Source organism: Eptatretus burgeri, chromosome 5 (assembly GCF_056783735.1).
Source record: "Eptatretus burgeri isolate ZD-2024b chromosome 5, Ebu_testis_v1, whole genome shotgun sequence".
Classification (NCBI taxonomy): Eukaryota; Metazoa; Chordata; class Myxini; order Myxiniformes; family Myxinidae; genus Eptatretus; species Eptatretus burgeri.
This window is the reverse complement of record NC_140965.1, coordinates 63,963,999-63,975,980: the sequence shown is the minus strand read 5'-3', so window position 1 is coordinate 63,975,980 and position 11,982 is coordinate 63,963,999. Positions and strand designations below refer to the sequence as shown.

The 11,982-nt window shown below is 41.3% G+C and overlaps 1 protein-coding gene across 2 annotated transcripts in view; it reads left to right on the top strand.

Annotated features, from left to right (window-relative positions):
• PCID2 (PCI domain containing 2) overlaps positions 1 to 10,028 on the top strand; it is a 73,701-nt gene extending 63,673 nt beyond the window's left edge. For both annotated transcript variants that reach the window (XM_085882107.1, XM_085882108.1), the window contains 5 exons: positions 801 to 901; positions 4,323 to 4,396; positions 6,536 to 6,661; positions 7,872 to 7,995; positions 8,479 to 10,028. In XM_085882107.1, the coding sequence (XP_085738233.1) occupies positions 801 to 901; positions 4,323 to 4,396; positions 6,536 to 6,661; positions 7,872 to 7,995; positions 8,479 to 8,568 (515 nt within the window). In that variant the 3' untranslated portion in view covers positions 8,569 to 10,028. The remainder of the gene's footprint in view (positions 1 to 800; positions 902 to 4,322; positions 4,397 to 6,535; positions 6,662 to 7,871; positions 7,996 to 8,478) is intronic.
• Positions 10,029 to 11,982: the final 1,954 nt, after the last annotated feature.

Genomic DNA, 11,982 nt, shown 5'->3' with positions numbered 1-11,982 from the left:
GAGGATATGCCAGACTGATGTTGGTTTGATGCCTAGTTCCTGGGAGTGCCGGCGGTGGGACTTCTTTGAACTGTCCATTGCAGAATCCCGTGTTGATGTTGGCCATCACGGTGTTGATGTTGGCTTGGCTCTTGGTTACTGATGCTGGCCTGCCACTGTTGCCCTTGCTCTGGTTGTGCACTGTACCCTTGTGCTCAAAATGTTTCACAATACGTTGAATGGCACAATTTGTGGGTCCATCACATGTTCTGAGGTCGTATTCCCAGCAGAACCTCTGGTGGGTGTTACATATGATTTAGTCTCACACCACAGAACCACCACTTTTGGCTTCTGCATCAGTGGCATAGTTGAGCTACGGAGCTAGAAATCCCCAGGAACAAATATCACGACAATACCACCAAACCCTGAAAAGGATAACGGTATCAGTCAAAAAACAAAGAAATGGCAGGGAGTTAAAGTTGTGTCAATCTTTTTGAAACACCCTGTATATACATCCCTTTTGCACCTTCAAGTGAACTGTGCTGAATCTTGCTGTGCACAGCCTGGTTCGGTACGGGTTGCTTTGTCTGTTTTGTCCAAAAATGAGAAAAGGGTCCAAACCATTTTGTCCAAAAATGCCATCCAGGTAAAGGTGATGTATCAAAACAGGTGGGTACTTGGAGGCAGGTCAAGCCAGATTTTTATTTTCCGCCCCGTCACGAGTGTTGTAAATATTTAATTTGGGGACCAGTCAGATCTATGTTGGCTTTGTTTTGCCTGCAGTCACATTGCCTTTCCATACCTTCCTCCCTATTCCACAGCTGAAGATTACCTGAGTTTTGCATTTGCTCATTGTCACCGAGACAGCCAGAAAAACAAGCGCATGGTCCTTATCTACCTGCTACCTGTGAAAATGCTGCTGGTTTGGCCCCTTCTTTGTGCTTTTTTAAAATCAGATTCCTTAAATTTACAAGGAAGTAGTATACTTTTCAAAAATATTTTACTGCTCGGAAAACAAATAGCAAAATATCTGAAAGAGCCGGTTTGCAAATTGCTTTCTCATTAATTTTGTGCCACTTCGCTGTGAAGCAATTTGAGAACCATTTTCATCTTCTGGTGTTATACAAGATCAAGGCTCCTGGAAGAGTAAGGTGATTGAGGGTTAAAAATAAAAATAAAACCCCACTGGCAGAGGTCACAATTGGACACAGCAAGCAAGCAAGAAAATGAACAAAGATGGACGGAGCGGGGAAGGGAGCGGGGAAGGGAGCGAGGAAGCGAGGAAACCGAGTAACCTGAAAATAAGGGGGTTAAGTTAATGTTTAATGGCCGTGTGAAGGATGGTGGATGATATGGTGGTTGCACCACCAGCTTAAATCCATAGAGGGAGCAGTGGGATTGAACAGGCCCAAAAAAGGAAGTATATTTCCTGACAAGGCATAGCCTTTGTTTTAATCCTACTATTAATTTGCAGTTGGTCACTGGCTTTGACACCAATACAATTTTTTTCTTTCGGATCCTAGGCATCATAAAGCTACATATATCAAACAAACAGTTTCAAATGGAGCACCTCGTCACCATTAGAGCATTTAAATTGTATCAGATGTGGCAATAAATGGGAATTTGTTGTTCCCAGCTTGGCATCTCAATGACAGAAGATGCCATTTGCATTTTTGCCGTCTCCATCCCGACCCCGTTCAGAATCCTGTGTTGTAAGCACAGGCGACTTACTAGTTTGTTTAAATCTTCTTCGGTTGGTAGGATGGCCTATGGGTATGCACACTCAGCTCTATAGCTGTCTCGCCGATGTTCAAATCCCCGCCCACCAATAAACTGTCATCCCGGTATTTCGCAGACGGGGGTGATTCATCAGTGTGTGCCATCCTTCGGATGGACATTAAATTGAGGTCCCATCTGCAGGCATTAGTTGGTGGATGTTAAATATGCCATAATTATGATTTTATTTATGTATTTTAATACAAGGTCTAAAGGCACTGAATGTAACTACCACTCTCACACATGGACATACTGATGAAACAAACACTTAATACAGCCACTGAGTTTGTGTGAAGTGCCGTCACTTCCTGGAATACTCTGGTTACTAGCGGTTTTATTTATTTAAAAAATTAAACAACAATGGCACCACTTTTCTCACTGCACTCAGCAGGGCATTTCAAGAGTAATTTCCTCCTCCCCATGGAGGTCAACCTATGGGGTAGGTGAGCTATCAACGGCACCATGAACTAATTTCAATCCCTGTGAAAATTCCTGCAAGGAGAGGGATGCAAAACTTCCCAGCATGACCTCTGGCCTAGAAACTGCTTCGCCAGAACCAATGCTCTGTAACACAGAGTATGGTATATCAGATCAGGAAATCTTATTATCCAAGGGTACGGTGTGGGAATTCTCTTGGCAACGGTAATCACATGATCCATGACACTTGGCTTGTATTAAATATTATCATGTGAATGCCAAAAGTACAATGGATCAAAATAACTTAGAATTGGTATGGACTATTTCCGACAGATTACGTGTGTGAACACAGCTCGGCACGTGAATGTAACATTTATTATAGCAGGCACATGAAAGGTTTACATCACGTTAAGAAAAATATACAGTGCCTATAGAAAGTCTTTGCCGTATTTCAAAATTTTTCACCTTTTGTTGCCTTAAAGTCTGGAATTAAATTCCATTAAACCAGACATTTTCCACCTTTATTTACACATCATGACCCACAACTTCAAAGTGGAAAACAAATTCCACAAATTTCAGAAAATTGATTAAAAATACAAAACTAGAATATCTCGGTTCAATAAGTGTCTACCCCCCTTATAATAGCAATTGTAAATTAGCTCAGATGTAACCAATCACCTTCAAAATCACACACCAGGTTAATTGGCCTTCACCTGTGTTAAATGATACTGATTCGGAATATTTCGGAATAAAATCAGCTGTTCCTGTAGGTTTTCTCTGTTTGGTAATACATTTCACAGCAAAGACTCGACCATGAGCACCAAGGAGCTTTCAAAAAACCTCAAGGATAAAGTTGTGGAAAGGCACAGATCAGGAGATGGGTATTAAAAAACAATTTCAAAGACCTTGAATATCCCTTGGAGCACAGTCAAGACAATAATTAAGAAGTGGAAGGTGTATGGTACCATCAAGACCCTGCCTAGATCAGGCCATCCCTCCAATCTGGATGACCAAGCAAAGAGGAGACTGATCAGAGAGTCCACCAAGAGGCCAATGGCAACTTTGAAAGAGCTACATGACTTTATGGCAAAGACTAGTCACTATGTACATGTGACAACAATATCCCAAGCATTCCACAAGTCTGGCCTGTATGGTAGGGTGGCAATAAGGAAGCCATTACTCAAAAAAACTCACCTTGAGTCCCATCTGAGGAAATGCAAAAATAACACTCTGGAGATTCTGAAGCCATGTGGCAAAACGTTTTGTGGTCTGATGAGACCAAGATGGAACTTTTTGGCCTAAATGCAAAACGTTACATTTTGCGCAAATCCAACACAGCACCCAAAGAACACCATCCCTACTGTGAAGCATGGTGGTGGCAGCATAATGTTATGGGGATGTTTCTCATCAGCAGGGACTGGGGGTACTTGTCAGGATAGAAGGGAAAATGGATGGAGCAAAATACAGAACAATCCTACAAGAAAACCTGCTGCCCTCTGCAAGATAGCTGAAATTGGGACGGAAGTTCACCTTTCAGCATGACGATGACCCGAAGCACACAGCCAAAGCTAAACTGGAGTGGCTAAGGAACAAAAAGATAAATGTCCTTGAGTGGCCCAGTCAGAGCCCTGACCTAAATCCAATCGAAAATCTGTGGCATGATTTGAAGATTGCTGTCCATCAATGCTCCCCAAGCAACTTGACTGACCTTGAAGTTTTGTCCAGAAGAATGGGCAAATATTGCCCAATCAAGGTGTGCAAAGTTGGTAGAAACCTATCCCAACACAGACTCGCATCTGTAATTGCTGTAAAAGGTGCTTCCATCAAGTATTAACTCAGGAGGGGTGGACATTTATCCAACCAAGATAGTCTAGTATTGTATTTTTTAAATAAATTTTCTGAAATTTGTAGAATTTGTGTTTCACTCGGAAGTTGTTAATTGCGATGTGTAAATAAAGGTGGAACAGGTATGATTTAATATATTTTAATTCCAGGCGATAAGGCAATAAAAGGTAAACATTTTGAAAGGGGGTGGAGACTTTCTGTAGGCAATGTAGAGCGTGGCAACTTGCAATAAGCAAGAAAATGCCTTTAGAAATACCGAGGACAGCTGTGTATTCATTAAATGCACTTTCTTTTTTGTCTTGCAGGGACACATGCCAACCATGCAACTCTTGCGCAAGTACGACCTCATGCAGTTTGCGGATGTCACACGTGCAGTTGGGTGTGTACCAGGTGTTGAAATCACCTTTTGCAGCATCTCATGTCTGCGCACTCATTATTTGGCCTATCCTTTCCACGTCACACGTACTCTTGGGTTCACGAGACGTAGTTTGTTCACTCCAATAAGATTGTGAAGGCTCTGCAATCTTTTTGAAGTTGGCACACTATCGTACACCCCAAAAAGTAGCCTATAAGTTTGTAATTGTTGAACCAATGTTGATTTGTATTTGCATGAGTGACATGTATTTATTGATCTTGGATAGCACGTCGTGCGTTGAATGTAAACCTGGATTGTGTAAATGAACCAGGTTTTCGTAGACTATTTTATTTGCATGCAGATCAAGTACAGGCCTGCGAGTCCTTTAATTATTTGCAATTTGTTGTACAATGTGGTTCCAAAGCATCCACACGATAAAGTAATTAAGTGTACAGGTGCATCCAAAAAGGACATTTGGACCATCACTACAGTTTTATTGCAATCCCACTGAAACCAAATACCAGAGCTAAAATTATTATCAAAGAACCAAGTTGGCAAGCCTGGTGAAATGGAAAAAACATGGGTGAGCTTAAAGTCAATCACACAAGTCAAGTATATTCATTATGAGGTGAATATAATCCGTTTGCAAACCACGTATGAGTGTATTTCCCATGGATATGTTTATCTGTGATGTGCAACTTCCTTATTATTCCATAATTTTAACTTCTGCAGAAATATAACGATTTGTTTTACCGCCTTTAATACTTATCCACACAGTTCTCGGCTGAGTCTCTGAGCACAGAAAGCAACGTCGTAAAGATCGCGGGTACCCAATGTCCCGGGAAATTGCATCACCTCCCCCAAACTCAGCAGCTGTTTGTCTGAAGTCGAGTCTCATGTCTCTTGTATTTGTCTGCTTGTGTGTGCGATTTACATTGCTGCTCCTCTGTGAGCCCTAGAGCACGTAAAAAAATAAATAATTTTTTACTCCTTGACCGCTCCACAGTTAACCTTTCATTAAACTCAAAGCGACCAACGACAGTAAGGTTCTTTTCGTCCTTTCTCCTTGATACCAGTTTTGTAAAACTTGTTTTGGTTATTCCTCCCATCCAAAAGTAACTGCATCGCAGAGGTGGTTGGTCATTGAATTGCCATGTTATTCAGTTTCTATTACTTGGCAATACAATCTCATTTGAGCTCCGTCATCTACTTCTCTCGAGGATCCAGTGTCCGTGTGTCAGTTTTGCATCTCCTCTCAAATCACTGGACACACAAAGTTGAAAGTGGTACCTTGTTAATCGCTAAGGACCTTGAGCAGTGCAGGGTCAAAATGCATTTAACATTCATTATTCCCATCGATAATGATGAATTCCCAAAGCATGAGGATGCAAAATGTAGATGTTTGCCAAGATTGCTGATTTAAGGCACCGAAGACATCTGGGGTGTAAGCGTAGTCGTATGCATTGCATAGATTCAAAAGGAACTTTGATACAGGAGGAGGCCATTTGGCCCATCAAACCTGTGCTACATTGGAAACACATTAATTCAATCTTTCAGTTTATTAAAGTAAAGTTTATCAAAAAATTAAAGCTACAAGCAACGCAACAAACAGCGGGCCTGGGGCCTACGCGAGCTTGCAAGCACTTAATATAATTCATAGTCTGTTTGTGTGCTTGTTTGTGTTTGTGTTTTTGTTTGTTTTCGATGTTCTCCTGAACCGCTGGATGGAATGAGTTCAAAACTGATGGCTGTACTCAGGGTGTACACGTCAGGTTCTTAAATCCGTACTCTCGAAAGTGGAAACATTACGAGAACTGAACTGCTGGGCGGAATGAGTTTGAAATTGGTTGTTGTACTTGTGGGGTGCACTGGAAGATTTCACGGGGTAAAAAAAACAAAAAAAATCGTACTTCTGGGGGTTCAGGGTGGGGGAGGTCCCCAAATGTCCGTGTAAATGTGTATCGTGTCACACCACCTGGTGGGAGCCGGAATTACAAGTAATAAAATACGCCATGGACAAAACGATCATAATTGTTTTGCCACCGAGTTTGTCATTGTGAAATGTAACTGAGTGGATTTCATGAAAGGGATGCAAGAAGCAATTTAATATTCTGCTTTGAACTGTTATCGGTCTGTCTGTCTGTCTGTTTGTCTGTATCCCAGCGAAGGAAACCTGCTGCTGCTGAATGACGCTCTGAACAAGCACGAGACATTCTTCATCCGATGTGGAATCTTCCTTATTCTTGAAAAGCTCAAGATCATCACATACAGGAACCTCTTCAAAAAAGTGTAAGCTTCCTGTGTGATCCTCATCTTGAGGATTCTCTCATCAGTTTCGTTTTCTACTTTCATATCAAATGTTTCCATCAAAACAGCAAAGCCCTGCCATTTTGCATATTTAATTTCTATATTATCTTCACAAGTTAGAATGTTGTACTAATTGTAGGGAAGTATAGTTTATTGAAGGTGTTTTTTATTAATTTTTTTTTCATTATTTTTTTGTGGATTATTCCTAGTTTGTATTACAAAGGCAAATTCTAGTTTCTGTAAGGTTTCCAAGATTGGTGAAGTGGTTGGATTGGGAGGGGTGGAAGGAGGTAAAAAAAAAAATAGTTTTTTAAATTAATTTCTGAGCTTGTTCTGTGAAGTGGGAAAGGTTGGATACTGTTGATGAAAAGCTAGTCGATTTTTCAAGTTACACGCTTTCCTTTTCAAGTGCCACAAAGTTGACCTTTTGGTTCAAATCAAAAATGGCCTTGAAGAGGCAAGTGAGGGCCTTAAGACATGTTGGAATGTGTGTGATAGGCCCTCTTTCAAATCACAGGATTAAAAGTATTTTCAAACTTCTGAATCCTTGCACTAGAGCATCGATCATCCCAGGGCCACGAAAGATTTTTTTTCATCCCCGAATCCTTTAACGCTTGTTCAGCGCTAACCACATTTCGTTCACCCCTGGGCTACCCCCGACGTTGGTCCACAGTAAGAAGGCCTTGAGACTCTCAATCAAAGAGAAAAGTCAAAGAAATGTTCACTGTTGAGGTATTGACATGAACTACTGTGGTTGGTCAGAGAAAAATGATGTGGAGCTAAATGCACGTCCTTGTCGTTTTAAATCGTCGCTCATCCTTGGCAATGGTCTGGCTTGAACAGAAAATGGAAAGCACATGTAAAACCTTGGCCTGCTGCCGTGCCACATTTACCATTTGTTTTCGCTTAAACGAAACTGAATATCGAGTGTGTGTTAATGGTATGGATTGCAGGTACTAAATTATATTCCACCATTTGTCGATGCATTTCTGTGGCATGTTTGGAATAAAAACAGTACAGTGCTCAAAACAAACATCATACTCACCAAATTTCATTTTGCAATCAAGCATGACCCAACGTAACATTCCACAAAGCTTCATGTGAGCATGCTTCACTATAAATAAATAAAAAAATTTTTAAACAAGTTGGACAGTAAAGGCAGTCATTCCCCTCCACCCCTCCCCACCTATAGGTATTTGCTATTGAAGACCCATCTGCTGCCCTTGGGAGCCTTTCTTGTAGCCCTACAGTTCATGAAAGTTGAGAATGTGGACCTCGATGAAGTTCAATGTCTGCTTGCGAACCTCATCTTCAATGTGAGTTACAAAGAAAATGCATCCATCAACTCTTCTTCACATTGAACCGACAGGATTGATGAGATAACGCTGTATTAATCTTTGAACCGTCTCATGGGGGTTTCATTCACGACCCGAATGTTAAGTCAATCTGGTGCTTCACAAGCAGGGTCTTGTACGAGTACTCGCTCCGTAAGTGGGATGTTCAGCCTGGTATTCCATGTGCTCGTATCCGTTAGTGGATGTTAAATATCCCTTGGTACCTTTTCAAAACATTAGGCTGTTTGTGTGCTGGTTACAATTTTCTATTTTCAAATTCGATGTCCTGATCTCCAAGGACACTTCCTCGGTTATGATGAAACCTGCAGGCCAAGCTTGTAATCGAATGCCGATCAAATATGCATTCATGCTATTTGGTTAAAAAAAATAAAAAAAATTTAATCTGATTTGTGTAAAGAAATCAAAAGATTGAACTCTCATTGAATTCATTTTTGTTTTTTTCAGGGTCACATCAAGGGTTACATTTCTCACCAACACCAGAAACTGGTGGTGAGCAAACAAAACCCTTTTCCTCCTCTTTCCTCAATCAGCTGAAGAGTGTTTATCCGTGCGATGGAACAAATTTTACAAGCCCACCCACTGGTCTCGTTCTGCGTGAACACGTCTCTTGGAAAACCGTGCTCATTTCACATCGAAATACATTCCGAGTTGCTGGTTTCACTTCGTCGTTTTTTGAATTATATTATTATTTGCCATCCAAGGCTGTCTGGAATTCCTGCATTAGTATTCAAGGGACATTTTCAAATAAGGTTCAGGTGTTTAGTGATTCATGACGTCATTTATTAAAAAATATCCTTTTCATCGGCAGAACTTCCCAGAACTAAAACTTCCAAGACAAATAGTGTCTGCCATCGCTTCGTTTGGCCCTCAGGACCCTCTTCTTGTTCTTTTTCTTTAAGTCAAGGCTGCAACAACTCGGTCTTCATATTCAAATGTTTTAATGTACCGATAGTTGGCCGAATAAATGTTTTCTGTAACTTGCTATTGGTAGGGTGCAACAATTTTGCGGCAAAAGATGTTTGGAGGGCTTTTGGCACACACCAAAAATAGGGGAGGGGGGGGGAGTCGGTGAGCAATCGAGTTTCGTGCACAATAAGTAAATTTGTTTGCCTGTACTTCATGTTTGTTTTCCTCAATCACTTGTTCGTCAATGAACATGTACTATAAATAGATGAGGTGTGTGTGTGTGTGTGTGTGTGTGTGGGGGGAGGGGGGATACTGCATGTTTTTGTGCAGTTCTACTGGAGTGTTCTGTGGAGTTTGATACACCAAAATGATCGTCATGATCTAGTTAGGCTAATTAACTACAAAGAACCCGGAAGAATTCCCATGTTTTAAACTCGTACCCCGTTAAGGTGTATTGAGCAGTTCGGTCCTTCTGCGGCATGGCATTCCAATTACAAAAATAATTAAAACAATGATGACATTGCAACAAAGCATCCCAGGCAAAAATAAATATCATTCCTTTCCTGTCGTAATTCTCTGCAGACTACTGTAGTATATGAGTACAACTCTCGTACATTACAGATCGAACTAGCATTTTTGCCTGGGATGTATTAATACTAGTAATATTATCAACAATAATAATAGTAGCATAATTTGGCAATCATAATAACAAACCTATAATTCTCTGGCCCCCAAGCACATCTGCGCGAGGTGAAAGGCAAGCTCTAATGTTCAAGCAGTACGGCAGGTATGTATGCTACAAGGCCGTGAAGACTAATGCAAATTTGGTCCAATGGACCAACGGGCCCACAAGTTTATTGAAGTGTCCACTTTGTTGTGTGAATGCCAGTCAGCATGACCCTGTGTAAGCTGACCATGGCGGGGTAGTAATTTGAGATCCCCATAACTCGGTGCACAGAGTGAATAGCAGAAAATACCGGTGGATACCGAAAGTGCATCGTGTTGGCAACAAAAGTGCTCTGGGATGTCGAGAGATGGCACAGCAACTCATCCATGTAAACTGTTTATCAATAAATGAAATTTGTACAGATTGGACTCCTTCCAGTGCATGACTTGGAAATCAACTTTGAATTACAAATGATAGAATGTCGTGTTTCTCATCATATGTTGCATTACGATAATTAATAACCATTCCTTTCACGCCGTGCGACACATACAGTCGGGCTGCTGAGACAGTTTCAATTGGCTAAGGAGTACAGTCCTGGACGCGTCGCCACTCTGACGCAGGATACTTAAATTCCCTATCACCCCACTAAGTTGGTACTCATTTTTTGATCTTCGAAGGATGACTGATGTTATTTCAACAGAGCAACAGGGGCTCAAACTCATGACCCTAAGATCCAAAGCCAGCCACCTTAACTGTTCAGCCAAGCCTGGTGTTGGCTTAGCGGTTCGGGGTGGTGGCTTGGTGTCCTAGGGTCCTGAGTTCGAGCCCCGTGGGCCACTGAATTAACACCATAGGGTTGACCCAGCCCGTCATCCTTCCGAGGTCAGCGAAATGAGCACCAGTATACTGGTAATAGGGGCACTGCATCAGCGGCATAGCCGTGCCCCTAACCAATGATGCAACCAGCAGCCAAAAAGGAAGCACACGATGGGAACTGGTCAGCCAACACCAGGCTTCATCACTATAATTGCTGCAGAAATATGCCAATGATGCCTTCACCTCCCCTTCAGTGGGTGAAATTTGGTAAAATTACTTCCCAATAATTTGAGACAAATTGGAATTGTACCTGACTCGTAATAATAATTACATATCCGAGAATAAGTTTTCATTTCTACTTGTTGTGCGAGCACTTCTAAAACAAGGCACTGACAAAATAAATGATAAAGCCATCCATTTTGCTCCAAATTCACACAATACACTTTTTCTTTGAAGTAATGGGTGAAATAATTGTCACAGCAACCAATAAAGTTTAGTTTCCTCATCTGATGAACAATGTTCCAGATAAAGACAGAAATATTAAAAATAGGACCGCTGGACCTGAAGCTTATCTGGGCCCTGGCCTAACGTTGTAACCCAAATTCGGTAACATTCTAATTGGTGGGTGTAGACAACATTTTTGAAGGAATTGAGATTTTTCCAATGCCGCCATTTTGACACACTTGCGGTCACGTGATCAGTATGACCTCTGCAATTTATCAGGACCTTGTTCTCATGTTGCAATGCAAAGTTGGTAGCATTCTGACTGGTGGGTCTGGAAAAGATTTTTAAAGGAATTAATGTGATTTTATTTTTTTCCCATAAGTTGACTCGGTCATTTTGACACACGGTCACATCATAAGCATGACCTCTGCAATTTAACATCCCAACCCTGACCAATTGGAACCCAAAGTTAGCATTACAAGTGGTGCGTCTGGAGAAGATTTTTGAAGAAATCTATTAAGTAAGCCATCTTGACCTACTTAAAGTCACGTGATCAGAACGAGCTTTGCAATCTCCGTTACCAGTCAGGAGCGGAACATTGCTGCCAAATTTCAGCCGGATCGGCTCAGCGGTTTGGCCGGAGAAGTTGACATCAGAGACAGACAGACAGTGCACAAAGACACCCAATCTGGCATCCAATTCCAGATAAGCTAAAAATAAAATGACGTGCAGTTACCATTATACTCCCCAGCATGTTTGGTCACAGAAAACTTGTTTAAAATCAAGTAATAAACATGAACCGTGACAAGTGTCGGTCTTCGCGTGGCTAGTTTACTTCACAGTGATGAGTTTTCTTTTTCAGAAAAAAATTAATCTCATTCCCAATGAAATATATCATTCCAAGAGACTGAACCATCGTGTGGTGTTCCAAGAGCCGGGTTTCCACCTCCACGTGGGCTGTGACCCAAGTGTCCCCCAATAAGCCAAATGCAGCGTCATTGGATCTGCTTTCAAAATGGAAGTTTTTTTTTCTTACGTGGAAGAATGATACAAGAGCGTGATGTAAAAAGATTCTCATTTCATTTTGTTTGCAGCATGTGCTTGCTGTTTTGCAT